Here is a 13,657-nt window from a genome sequence, read left to right as displayed (position 1 = left end):
GAAGGGAGGTATGAATTGGAGAGAACGTTTGTATGTTTGCAAAAGCTTCACCGGTTAGTGGGTTATGCGTGCACAGGAGCAAGGAGGTTTTTGGCTCCCAACTGCAGCATCCGACACCAGGAATGCTATTCCTTTCTCTGGGAGAAAGCAATGGTTTGCATCTCAGAGACATCATTAAAGTGTGAGGCAGACTTGCTCCTGATTCTCTAGCTGGGCAGTCTTATTGCAGGCTCTCTTCCCTGGTTGCAGCAGCGTGTACAACGGACAAGCACAACTGCATGCAACGTGCATCTTAGGGTGTGTGTGATTATTATCGATACCGCAGCAGATAGGGTGGAGGTGCTTAACACTTTCCTCCCCAGCCCTGCCCTAACGAAGATCACTCCTTCAAAGCTGCTATTTGCACTGAGGCAAAAGCACTCCCCCAGTCACCAAGTAACAGCCTCAAATGAGAGGCTTTCTTCATTTTTAACAAAATAAATGATATAATTTTTCCAATATTTACCCAATATTACCACAGTTTTGCCAATTATGCAAATTCCAATTAACACCAAAATAATTCCAAATTTATACAAATTTCCCATGCTCCTTGATCAATTATCCCCCACCCCCCATTCTTAAATTTCTGGGGTTCTTTTTTTTTAACACCTAATGACATTTCAGTTGGTATATTAATCATTCAGATTAACAGCTGCATTTTTAGCAATTACTATTCGTGTTAAGAAGGAGAGATTTTCTTCAGGACAGCAATAGGGAAGGAAAAGTTTAAACTACCCCTTTCCCAACTGCTGCAGTTCTAATGATGACACACACAGAGACAGCAGCTGCTACTTGCCATTTTAAAAGTAAGAATAAATGCAAAAATCCATTTAACACCACATCTACATATGCTTTGGCCCAGAATAAGTACGTGTGACATTTTTTTTTTTCTGACAGACAAACTTACAGGGCAAATTTGAGAAAGGATGAGTGACTTCATCCCATTCAGAATCACATAGCTCTTGCAAGTTTGTGGAACTATTCAGCATCTCAGCCAAGGCGCATGACATGTTACCATGCGACAGCTACAATCAGTGATGTCCTAGCTTGGCTGGGCCCTATAACCGAGACACACACCCCCCCCCAAAAAAAAAAATCTACGCTAGGTATTTTGAAATGTGTGCCAACTTAATGAGTGTAATGTCATTTGGCTATATTTTTTTTCCAGTGTATAGTTTATTTGGCTTCTGATAATCATGGGAAGGGACAAACTGCTCTGCACGGCACTGTAGTATACGTCTCTTACCATACGCAACTCCACCTAGAATCACAGAAGCATAGAGTTGGAAGGGACCTTCAAGGGCCATTTAGTCCAACCCCCCTGCAATGCAAGAATAACCTCTACTTTCCAAGACTCTGCCAAGCATTCAAACAGGCACCTGCTTTTCTGAAAGGCTGGGACGCAGTCTGGATCTGGAACGCAACTCACCATATAGCAAAGGAAAGCACCTTAAGAGAAATTTGGGTGCTAGGTCTGCGCTCTTCAAATCAGCTGCAGAAACCTGTAAGCAGATGCAACAGCTGATCTGCAATGTACAAGACAAGGGCTTGAAGCCTAAGGGCGACGGCGGGGATGTACCCAGTCATTTCACCCACTGCAAGATTAATATTACACACATGTAAAAAGTTATCCCACATATCATTCTAAGCTTAGATATGTTTTGCTATCTCCCAGGATGTCCCCTGCAGATCTGCTGCTGGCCAGTAATCCAAATCTAATATGGCAGCTTCTGTGTCCCTACATCTTACGACTTGGCTTTAGGATGCACAGCCCAGACTATGGTTCCCCTAGCCCTGGAGATACCAAGAACCAAGCTTCTTTTTTCCTTGCCATAAAATCTCAAAGCTGTAAGAAAACCAAATTCTGAGGCAGAGGCGTCAGCCCCACTCATTTCAAAAATACCAACAACCAAAACACAAACAAACCCCAAAACCCTGACATCAGATTCTCTATTCCAGAGCTATATTCAATTCATTTCAGCTACAGAGCTGTCACAGTTAAGTTTGGACTAGTTTCAGTTTGGTTTGAGACCGGGAGAGTTTTCTATGGCCGCCCAGTGCTAAAGAAAAAGAAAAGAAGTTATCCTGCATTGTGCGCAGTTCAAGGCAATTTCTTTAAGGTGCTCATCCAGGTGGATGACACAGTCCTCCTTTCTGTAATAACCCTTTAAGAAGACCAGTGGCAATCTGCGGAAGAAGTGTTGGCTGCCCATGGTAAAGACAGCCTCAGGGCAGCTTTGACCTACACAACTAATTTCACCGCAACGTCCAGGCACTTTAGAAATGAAAATACACCATACTTGTCATCTTCTGGCCTCAGACCACCTCGCGCTGTTTTTTCCACCCTGTACTTCGCAGAAACTCATTTCTGGGGTGAAGCATTTATAAAGGTGCTGTGGTTTTTTCTCTCTCTCTTTCCTTTCTTTGCTCCAGATTTAGGAACATATGGGGCACTTAAATATCAGAAATGGCAGAGGCCTGTTCAAGGGCTTCCAAAACCAATGAGATCAGTTCTGCCTACGCACAAGCACCTTAAGACATCCAGCTTACAAGCACACCTGTTTAGTTTTGTATTGTCCTGCCTATAAGCGCACACCTAATCCAGTTTTAAACCAATTTAACTGTGGCGGACACCTGGCAATAGTAGAGTTGCAAGGGTGGTAAGAACCTACAGGAACTACAACAAACAGGTTTCACTGCGGGGTGGCGGGGAGAACAAAGGAAGCCATTTCTTATTTGCGGTCTACACATTTCTGTTGTTCAGGTTCACGTCTTCCTCCCACCAAAGGCAACTGCCCTTCCCCACCCCTTCACATCACTGTATATGGGCAGGGGTCAGGAAACTAAGCCCCTAGGGGGGAAATGTTATTTTTGAATTATTATGAACTTGCATTTACCAGCATCAGTTGTTTGTGGAATGGTTTTGTTTTCGCTTTGTGCTTATATGCTGTTGCGATTTGGAATATACAATTAAAACTGGTGGAAATTTTGTTTGCTTATTCTTGCAATCTGCTTCAAGTTCAACATTGTTGGGAAAGTAACGTACAAATATTAAATCGAAAGTTTTTTTTTTTTTAAAGTGGCCTTCCTATCTTCACTTTCCAGTCCTCAGAATGCATGCACACACACACGCCATGTACCACACTGGTGTCCTGTTTCCCAACCTCCTCAGATGCTTTTGCCTAGCTGGGATGTGCCTCTGAGCAATGATAACACTCTTGTCTGAAGAACGCAGAGGGCGTGGAAAACTCCTGCTTTTGTTTTTGGGTATGTAGCCTGCTGTGCAAACGTCAAGAGGTGCATCCATTGCTTTGCCCACCAATAGCATGCAGCCCCCTAGAGAGAAAAGCCCCCCACCCCATCAAAGGATATCCCCTTCTGACTTGCTGTCCTGCATAGACAAAGAGGGTGCATCTACATTTGTGGTCAAGATGAGCTAGCAGAAATGTTAGCCAAGACATTTTCTTTACCTAGTCCAGACATCAGGCTGCCTTGGGAAAGTGGGTTGATATTTACCTCTAAGGGTGTTTAACCCTCCAGAAAGCCTACCTCAACCATTTTTCTCCTGTTTTCTAGTTAATGGAGGTGCTACCTTCGTCTGGAAGCTACATGCATTACAGCTCAAAGAAGAAATCTGCATTTATTAACAACATCTCTGAAACTCTGGCGTTGCGTTTTGTCCAGGTGAGACCTTTCCACAGCCAAGTTTTCTAAGTGAGGCATTATCGCCAACAGATTGTCTTCCAGTTGTGAACTATGGGGCAGGCCGATACCTGTCGCGGATGGGAGATGGGGAGAGGTAGCCGGCCTTTCCTAACCCCTTACCCATGTAGCACCAGTGCTTTTTTCCAGGGGGTACTCAATGGTATGCAGTACCTCTTTTCCTGTTGTTAAAAAGTGTGGCACTTACTCTAACAACATCATGGTGAGTTTTCGAGAGAGAGAAAAAGCATTGAGTATCACAGTTGCCAAATGAGGGCTCAGAAACCTGCCACCTCAATGCGCACCATGGCCTATGCTAGTAGCCATCCCTCACAAAAATCAGATTGGCAAAGGGCCCTCTACTGCCCATGAAACGAAATACCATTTAGAACAGGTTCCACAGAAGCCTGAAAAGAAATGGGTTCTCCAAAGTATGTGGCAGACGTTTGATCCCCACCCCATCCCTGGCTACTATAGAAGTCTTAAGAATTATCGGGACTTTCCACAAGTCTCTCTCTCTCTCTCTCTCTCTCTGGAAAAGGAGAGGATGGTTGTTAGGACAGTGGTGGAAGACCATACATGACTTAATGTATAAAAACAGCAAAACATGCTGTACCTGCAACGTTCTCCAGCTTGGGGCAAATTCCTTTAGGCGTGAGAAGACGGTCTTCTTCGTCGGGCGTGACTTGGATCCCGATTTCCACCGGCTCTGACACTTTCCTGAGCTCGGAGCGTGATGATGGGGGAGGGCTGCTCTTATCCAGAGTCTTCTCGTAGCAGGAACCACCAATGCCATTGCACTGCTTCCTCTTGTGCTCTATAAAAACCAAGATGTCTCCCAGGGGGAAGTTCATCTGACACTGTCCACAGGTTAATAGGTCGGGGTCTGCTCCACCCGTCGCAAGGCCGAGCCCAACCGGGTCTCCTATCGCTAGGGTCTCATCCTCGTGGGCAATGGCGGTTTCCACATGGTCAGCCTCTGCTTTAAGTGGGTAAGCAAAAAAGAAAAAGAAAAGAGAAAGTGAGGGTCAGGGGAAAAGGAAGAAAAAAGAACTGGGGGCAATTTTGTTTATAAATTCTAATAGCCTGACTTAGAACAGGGTTATCGTAAAACCCAGAGGTTACCAATAATAATAATAATAATAATAATAATAATAATAATAATAATAATAATATATTTATACCCCACTAATAATAATAATAATAATAATATATTTATACCCCACCAATCTGGGTTTCCCCAACCACTCTGGGCAGCTCCCAATAGAACATTAAAAACACAATACAGCATTAAACATTAAAAAAACTTCCCTAACAGGGCTGCTTTCAGATGTCTTTTAAAAGCAGGATAGTTGCTTATTTCCTTGGCATCTGATGGAATGGCATTCCACAGGGCAGGCGCCACTACCGAAAAGGCCCTCGCCTGGTTCCCTGTAACCTCACTTCTTCCAGTGAGGGAACCACCAAAAGGCCCTCAGCGCTGGATCTCAGTGTCTGGGCTGATCGATGGGGGAGGAGACACTCCTTCAAGTATACAGGACCGAGGCCATTTAAATATATTTATATTCCCCACCCTGCTTGTCTCTCCTCAAATGATTTAAATACGTTTTGCAACCGAGTCTGTCTGCAGAGCAAAATAACAGGCAGGTCTGATGTGGCTTTCCTGAATGTATCTTCAAAGAATACCCATCAGTATTGTGCTAAGAACAATAACAGCCTGTTAAGATCGCCTTCGGAGCCATTAACTGATTTGACCCAATGGACAGTGTCAACTGTTTCGTCTATGGACTAAATTAAGCAACCCTATCCAAGTCAGCCTCAGTGTCTTCTTCTGCAAAATGGAAACAATAACTGAGCTACCTGATAGGGTTGTTGCTTTCTCTCTCTCTCTCTCTCTCTCTCTCACACACACACACACACACACACACTTGAAAAAAATGTATTATCAATAGAGGCAACATTCTGCAATAATTGCTTCAAGAGCTTTTTTCTTAAATAGGCCTTTGTGAATAAGCCTGAGTGCTGTCCTATTACTCTATCCTATACAGTTTAGGATATCTTCATGTTCCTTCCACCCCAACCCAGACTTTATAGGATCCTCTGCATGCAATGGGTCTTTTGGAAGAGCTGAATATACAGGATTGGTCTTACAAATACTGTACAGTCACAAGACTCAGAAGAAATGCCTTTTGGGTTCCAGGGGCACATTTGGAAACCTAACAAACTGCTGTGGGCTCCACAAAATACCTATTTTGCAAAAGAAAAACTGGCAGTGCTCGGAACACCCTAAAAATAAACCTCCTCCTATAACAAAACAAACACAGGCAATAAAAAAAGCAATCACACACCCGAAAAAATTAAAGGAATCTCCCCCCCCCCCAAAAGCAACAAAGCCCCAAAATAAATTTAAAAAATAAAAATTAGCAGAAAGCAGCAGGGGAGCAAAAAGAGGAAGCTCAACGCTGCGCACAGGGAATATAAAGCTAATAGGCTGTCAATCAGGAATAGCAACATTAAAATCTCCCCAACAACATAGAGGAGCCCAATCGCAAACGTGGCCATCTAATCTTACCCGCCCAGAAGCAGAGGGATGACTTGCTAGACCCCACTGCAACATGTGCTCTCCATGAAGGAGAACACGCTTTGCAGAAAGAAGAAGGGGAGCCTTGTTGGCCAGCAACGAAGGACACCAAAATGCCCATGGGCACCATGTTGAGGACCACAGAGTTAGGCTGGAAAACCACTGGGTCCACCTGGCACAATATTGTCTACATGCACCAGAAGAGGCTCTCGAGGATTTCAGACGGTTGTCTCTCCCAACGCTATGAGGCGATGCCAGGGATTGACCCCAAATTTGCTCTGCATGCAGGGCAAATGTTCTGTGGCTGAGCTACAGAGCTTCCACCTGAGGCGGCCTCCCTCTCTCTTAACAAACACCACAGGAGTTGGAGCATCTTGCGCTGAGGGAAGAAGGGTAAAGAGAAAACAGAAGAACTGCTTGAATGAGTTGCCAACTCTTCGCCCTCCAGCGACTGGGCTGAGGTGGCTTCTCCTTGCCCCAACCATCACCACAAGGCTACTCAGGGACCATCTTTCCCTGAGGGGAGGAGAATTCTGCTTTTCAAAGAGTCCCCACCACACACACACACATAGCCGTGTCGCTTGTCTCCGCAGTTTTAATACATGGTTTTACTTAATCTCTATTCTTCCAATATTTCTATGTGAACCACTTCACGAGGCGTGCCTGAAAAGTGGCATAGAAATAAAATAAATATCATGGAAGGAAAGCTTTTGGTGTTAAAGCACGCAACAGTTCAACAAGATAAAAAACACTTCTAGAGCACGCGGAAGGATAGGTAGAGAATGTGGATGTCAAAATGGTCACCACACGATGGTCCCACTCCACCCTCCCTGCCAGAATGTTTATTTCAGAAATAGGGGACATGGCAATAATGTATAGATCAACATATTACGTTCAGGAGAAATTGTGATCTGTGAGGACAAACCTGAGCACTCTTTCCTTCTTTTTGGAATGAGAACTTTGGTGATGACGCAATAACACATCCATTGCTTTCTTTAAAGATTATATTGTAGTAATATTTTTTTTAAAAAAAATACTAAGATATTCGTGAGGAAAAATCTACCGTGTGTGCTCATCTCAATGTTACTATACAAGACTCGTTTCATTTGCAGCCTAAAGAGAACGACAAAGCTTTCGGACAAACAGAAAACCTTACATAAAAAAAGTTTGGGCCTTTGTGTGCTCAGTTTCCAGAATGGCCAAGAAAGATGAAGCCTCAAGAATGGCTCCCTTTCTCAATGGTGAAGAGGCAATCCCAGGGACAGAGTCTTTTGCATCACGGTGGCCAGGAAAATGTCGGAAGCATTGCTTGAGGCAAGACTCCCCTACAAGGGCAGAACCAACTCAGGAAACAAGTCCCTGTCGTTTGCCAGTATGGGCCACCTACCAACATGCAGAAAGGGGGGCTTCCTGGGCTGGCTTTGAGCAGGAAGAGGCTTTCAGCACACAAACCCCGCCAACCCAACGCAAGCCTGGCTGAACCACTGGGGCTACCGCCCGAACGAGCACCAAAATCGCTTCTTGTTGTCGGCAGCTGAGCCAAAGTGGTGGTCGGGCCTTATGAGAGAAAGAAGCAACATGTCTCGCACCCAAGCAAAGGATGTGCTTCCTATTCTCCCTTCCCCATGTGTTCAACCTGGAGCAAGTGGGACCATCAGGCCACAACGCCGTTCCTCCTCTGCCCACGCTTGGCCCAAGGTGATGTGGACCTTCTGTTGGTAGAGGTACACCAGAAATACTTTTAATGTCCTGGTTGACAGAGAACTAAGGAGCCAGAACTGAGGGCCAATCCTAGGATTAAATAGGCAAAGGAGACTTTGAGTGTGCTTCCTCAGGGGTTAATTTTGCAGGGCTGTCAAGCTGTGTAGCTTCATGCAGGACTACAAAACCTAGCAGCCAGGGGCCATGAGAAGATGCCAGAAGTACCTCTCAACAATTTCATCCTTGCTCACTGCAGACAGTGCATTCAAACACCGAGCTCAGCTGAGCAACACCTTCAGCACTCAGCTTGCCCACCCCTAAAGGCCAATGCTGTGCACACATCGCTGTATAATATGCTTATTATTTTATTTTTTTAAATGCCTTAGGTTACATGGTTGTTCCCATGTACAGAGACGGGAGGGCATGAGGTTCCTTGTGAATTACTGGGTTCTTGGAGGTCAGTCTTTCCACCACAGGCATACAGACACCAGGCATTCAGATTCCAGATTATAGCAGACGCCAGAATGAATTTGGCTTAATTTCCTATGGAAAATATCCAGCACTATGAATACCTTCCTACTGCTGCTTTTCAAGTACACCTTTTTCAGGTATTGCAGCACTAAAAAAGTCGTATGTCTGCTCTAAACAAACTTTCTCCCGTCGGATAGCAATTCTACCACACGCCATCCTTTCTTCCATCTTCTCTCCCCAAATACTTGCTGGTTTTATAGAATTTTAATATCAGGTCCTGGCAACCTCAAGTCTCCATTTTATTTACGTTACGTCGCTGGATTTGCATGCAACCCTGATGGCAGCAGAATGTGAACTTGAAAGGGCAGCTGCACCGAGCAGCAACTTTTTAAGCAGCCGGAAGGGAAATTAATAATAATAATAATAATAATAATGCACAGAAAAAATATTGTAATTCAAAAACAAACAAACATGCACTTCAGTCCCAATGAATTTGGTCAACTTACAGGTGAAGCGTATTCATGTACGTTTGGGAGTAAGTTCAATTTCAGTGAAACCAGCTGCTAAGCAAAGCCTCTTAAATATCACAAAAATTTCTTCAAGATGCTGTAAACTGCAAGGCATTTGAGGGACAGGAATTGATTTCCAGATTCACATTCATACCATACTTTGCTTTGCCTAAAGATTCCGTAGTCCCACATTTAGGCAAGTTGTCTGGAGGAAGCACAACCTTTTTCTAGACCATCAGATCATATAAACAGAAAATGCTCCTTTACATACTGAAATGGGGCTGGTTGACATCTCTCCATGAATTTGAATAATCAGGAGTTTGCGATGAACTAAGTTTGCATGAAAAACTAATGCATTCAAAGCTGCTAATTCACAGGCTGCCGCGCAACGAACTTTTTATTTTTATTTATATATATATATATTTCCATTGCAGCCTAATTGAAAAACCACACGAAACATGGTCTTCAATCAGGCACAATTCCCATTGGCTGGCGGGGTTTTTGCTTTGAACAAAAATTTTATCATTTGGCCCGATCAATACGCAGAGAACTAACAGCATGTAAATAAAAGAGATGAGCCACTGAAGTTTTATCTGGAGATGGGAATAGTAAAGCTCTGCAGGGGGGGAAACGAACGCATGGAAATACTGGCATTGGTGATTTGCTTCCGAATTTCCTGGAGATCTAAAAGCAGCAGGACAATGCAAAACGTTTTGTCGTAATTCTGAACTGCAATCCCTGAACTGAATGGGAACTTTGCCCAAATATTTCCTGATTATTATTTTTTGTTAAAGCTGCTGTATCTTTTTTATTATTTAAAATAATAAGAGCAGTAGTAGTAATAATAATGAGAGAAGACTGCTTTATCTAACCCGGAGGCTAATTTCACAGGTTCAGCCAGAGAAATGGTTATTTGGAGGTCGAAACAAATCTTAACTTCCCTTTCTGAAAAAGATTGCTAATTGGTACATGAATCATACGTATCATAAACTGCATCACTGCCCACTAAGCACATGCATTATGTAAGAAAGAGAAGCGTATCAGAACCTGGTGCTTATTATTTTCGCAGCACTTCAAATTAGGCCTACGCTGCCACCCCTTACAGTCGACGGAGGTGTATGAACAAGGAGCAGCCTAAGGAAGAGAAGATTCACGGGCGAAAGCTTTTGAGTTTCCTCCACTTACTTGTAGCCAAATTAATCCACTAGGTAACTCAACTCTAGGCATAATGCATGGTGTGTGAAACCCATTAATTACTTTCAGCCTCCCCCCCCCAACCCCTTCCTCTAAGTTTACTTTAAAAGCAGCCGGTAGACAATGCAACGTAATTAATTTACCAATTTATTTTATGAAAAGACTCTTTGCCATCGTGAAAATGTAATCATAACCCTGGTGCTGAGGGGGAAGTGAGTGGATTTCTGTGCGAACGGTTTGTCACAATGCAAAAGGTAATTATTTAGTGCTTCTGTTCCCTTTAATGATCTAACATTGAGCAATACTGTTTATATTGAAGAGAGCTTGCACCTTTAATTACCAATTACATATACATAATTTTAGAGCCAAAAGGGAAAGAAAGAAACGGAGGTGAGGGGGGGGAATACGAGTGCTGTGAAAAGACTCCTTTAGACAACATATGCACCGTTTCTAGAAAAGAATTCCTATTAGGTGGGAGCAGAGTGTCAAAATATTAAAACACGCATGCACAAAAGGAGAGATAAAGGTAAAAGAACTGGAAGAGGCAAAGTAAGCAGCACAGCTGAACAGAGCCAAGGTATGTAAAGAAACAGAAGCTGTAGCACAGGATCCAAAAACACCTTTTGGCATTTACTATAGCCATCCTGCTCTGCTTCGAAGTTAAGATGGGCTCTTGAAATTAGAGTATTCAGGCTACGCACATTAGGCTGGTGTCGCTGTTGTTGTTTTAAACTGCGGGGAGGGGGGGGAGAGGATCATTTATTATCGTTTTGATAAAGGAGATTTTTTTCCCCGCTCCAGGAAAAGAAGAGAGCAGGAAAACTGCAAGATTTGCTAAGCTTCCCATGACTCTGTCAATGTAGAAATTCCAAAATCTCCTTCAGTTGTCAGCAACTTGAATTGTTCACTTTTCCCCCTTTTCATTTCTCTAACTAATCGTTTAAGCACCCACAGAAGGATTATTATAATAATAAAATAAAATAAAACCTCGCACAGTTCTCCCGTTTTGCAAGATGGTCCGGGAATCGAAAGTTATTAAGCTTGCCATTTCCTACGGTTTATCTGCCCAACTTGGCATCTTGCATTACGATGGTCTCAGTAGCATTTGACCGTAATTAGTTAAGTCCGCATGTGTCCATTCATGAGAAATCTTCTCCTCTCCCTCTGCCCCCACCATCAAAGCAGTCTGCAATAGCTCTTTTTTTAAATAATAATAATAATCTGGTATCCTTTTCATTCTTTGGCAGTCTTAACATTTTAGGAAATCAGCTTTACACTCCCTGAACTAACCCCCCCCCACCAAAGCCCTCCTGAATGATCATCATCAATTTGAAAGGAATCAAGAAAAGTGTAGTTATTTTTTTGAAGTTATTTAAATTACAATCAGAATTAAAGTAACTCATTTAAGAAGGTCAAGCTTATCAGCTAGATTGTGATATGCATTATCTGTTAACTGCAACCAATAGCCTGCTTACTCTAGAGCAGGTCTATTAATTTTGACAGGATTGCCCCAGAGTAAACAGAGCCTGGTAGGCTAGAGCTCTCCTCCACTGCTAATTAACCTGCCATAAAAAAATAAAAATATCCAAAAACCTGATCACCTATCCATGGCCAAAGGTGAGGAGAACCTCTGTTTCGTACTTAGGTCTGAGCAATGCTCTTTCCTTTCCTTCAAAAATGCTGCCCTCGCTTAGTGATGTTAACACATCCACTGTGGACATGTTAGGGGGCATGATCCACAAGATACAGCTCCCAAGACACTGGGATTCACATTCATGGGGCTGGCGCAAGAGCAGAAATTAATAGTTCGTGCCCAAAGCCAGCATCGGTCCAAGCTGAACTCTACATTATGCTCCGGTGCCATAATAACATAAGGCCCCAATTGTTTCAGATTTAAGTCTAGCTTCTCCTCAGCCATGTTCCTGAATTTCAAAGGTTACAGGGGTTTGGAAAACTTTGCTCTCTCCGTCATCTAGTTTGGAAAGGGATGGAGGGAGAAGAATAACTCCAGATTCTCCTTCAAACAAGAAGGGAGGGTTTGAGGCAGCTGATTTCAGCCCCAAAGAAGGAATCAAACATCTGAGCTCGCTCTGCCTGAATGCATCTTCCAAGGGCCATTCTCCAAAACTGTCCTCAAGGCCTAGGTCCAAGAGTCAGCCCTAGCACACATCAGTCTCAGCTAGTGCGGCCAATGGTCAGGGATGGTGAGTCCAGCAACATCTATCTGGCTGGGCAAAGCTGATTTAATGCTTTGATTTGGACATGAGCAAAGAAACCCTCAGCGCTACATGAAAAACCACGTGGATTTTAACTGCTGCGGACATCAAATCGAGCTCCTGAGGACCGATTCACATATTGTTGTTGCCACCCAAGCCTACAGTCAAGAGGGAGCTGTAAGCTAATCCCAGCTCCTCAACGAGAGCATACATTACAGAATGCACATCACATTCTTATTATCTTTTTAAAATGCAATATGTGAAGTGGTCCCTTTTGAGGTCATGCGTCATTTCAAAATATCCAAATTGTATTCATGTGGCAGAAATGTAAATGAAAGGAGGGGGGTATTGGAAGAGATGGCTGTACGCTCTCTCCCCTTTCTAATCTTATCAATCCACAGCGTAGGCAAGCAAAGATGATTATTTGTTATTGTTGGGGTTTTTTAAGGAGGGGAAAGAATAGTGGATTGTATCAGGGGCCAATGTCTCGCTGCTTCCCGAGGTTCTTGCCTACATGCAAGTTCTGCACAACACCAGAAAGATGTTCGAGCCCAGAAGCCTATGGAAGTAATGTTGTTGTTGCTGCTGCCGCTGCTGCTGCTATTTATCTGCAGAGGTGCTAGCGGGTGCTACAATTGCCATGGGTACTGTAAGGTTGGTTACCATGTAAATCTCTTCACAAACCCAGATGAGCAGACTGCAGATTAACCAGATCTGACTGCGTTTTGTAATGATGAACTGATGAATCATGCAGCACTTGCCAGCTGCACCCCTCTACAGGGAAATCCTAACTTCAAAGAGTCTCCCCGCTTCTGCCCCCCGTGAGGATCTTCCAGCACTCCCAAGATCTGGGCGCAGCAGCTGGGAGAATTCTGAATATTGGTTGTGTGAAGAACATTCGGAAGCCCATTGGAGGAAGCACATTTGCCTTTAAGATGCTACCCATAAAACCATCTTTTTTAGATGGTGCTGTGTGTCCATCAGCACTTATTTCACGCGTGCACACACGCATGCAGTTTGCAAGTGAGAAGGTAACTTGGATCACTCAGCGACTGTTTTAAAGATGCCGCAGCTTAAAAGAACAGTTGGTCAAAACCTTTGCCTGCCTGCCCAACCATCCCACCTGTACCAATATTTAGCCTGCAAATCCTTTTCAAACTGAAAATTTAATTATTAGAGAGATTTCATGTCTACATTTCACCAATAGCACAGCCCTGGACACTCCAGGCGGTATATAAATTCAA

The 13,657-nt window shown here is 43.6% G+C and overlaps 1 protein-coding gene across 8 annotated transcripts in view; it reads right to left on the bottom strand.

The window, feature by feature from the left end:
* Positions 1 to 13,657, bottom strand: part of BCL11B (BCL11 transcription factor B) — a 169,779-nt gene that overhangs the window by 143,924 nt on the left and 12,198 nt on the right. For 5 of the 8 annotated variants that reach the window (XM_082216977.1, XM_082216982.1, XM_082216976.1 and 2 more), the window contains exon 2: positions 4,358 to 4,723. In XM_082216977.1, the coding sequence (XP_082073103.1) occupies positions 4,358 to 4,723 (366 nt within the window). The remainder of the gene's footprint in view (positions 1 to 4,357; positions 4,724 to 13,657) is intronic. The other 3 variants (XM_082216978.1, XM_082216983.1, XM_082216979.1) reach the window with 1 other exon arrangement.

This window comes from Podarcis vaucheri, assembly GCF_965113315.1.
Source record: "Podarcis vaucheri genome assembly, chromosome: 1".
Classification (NCBI taxonomy): Eukaryota; Metazoa; Chordata; class Lepidosauria; order Squamata; family Lacertidae; genus Podarcis; species Podarcis vaucheri.
The sequence above is the reverse complement of the archived record's forward strand: the minus strand, read 5'-3'. Positions and strand labels throughout refer to the sequence as shown.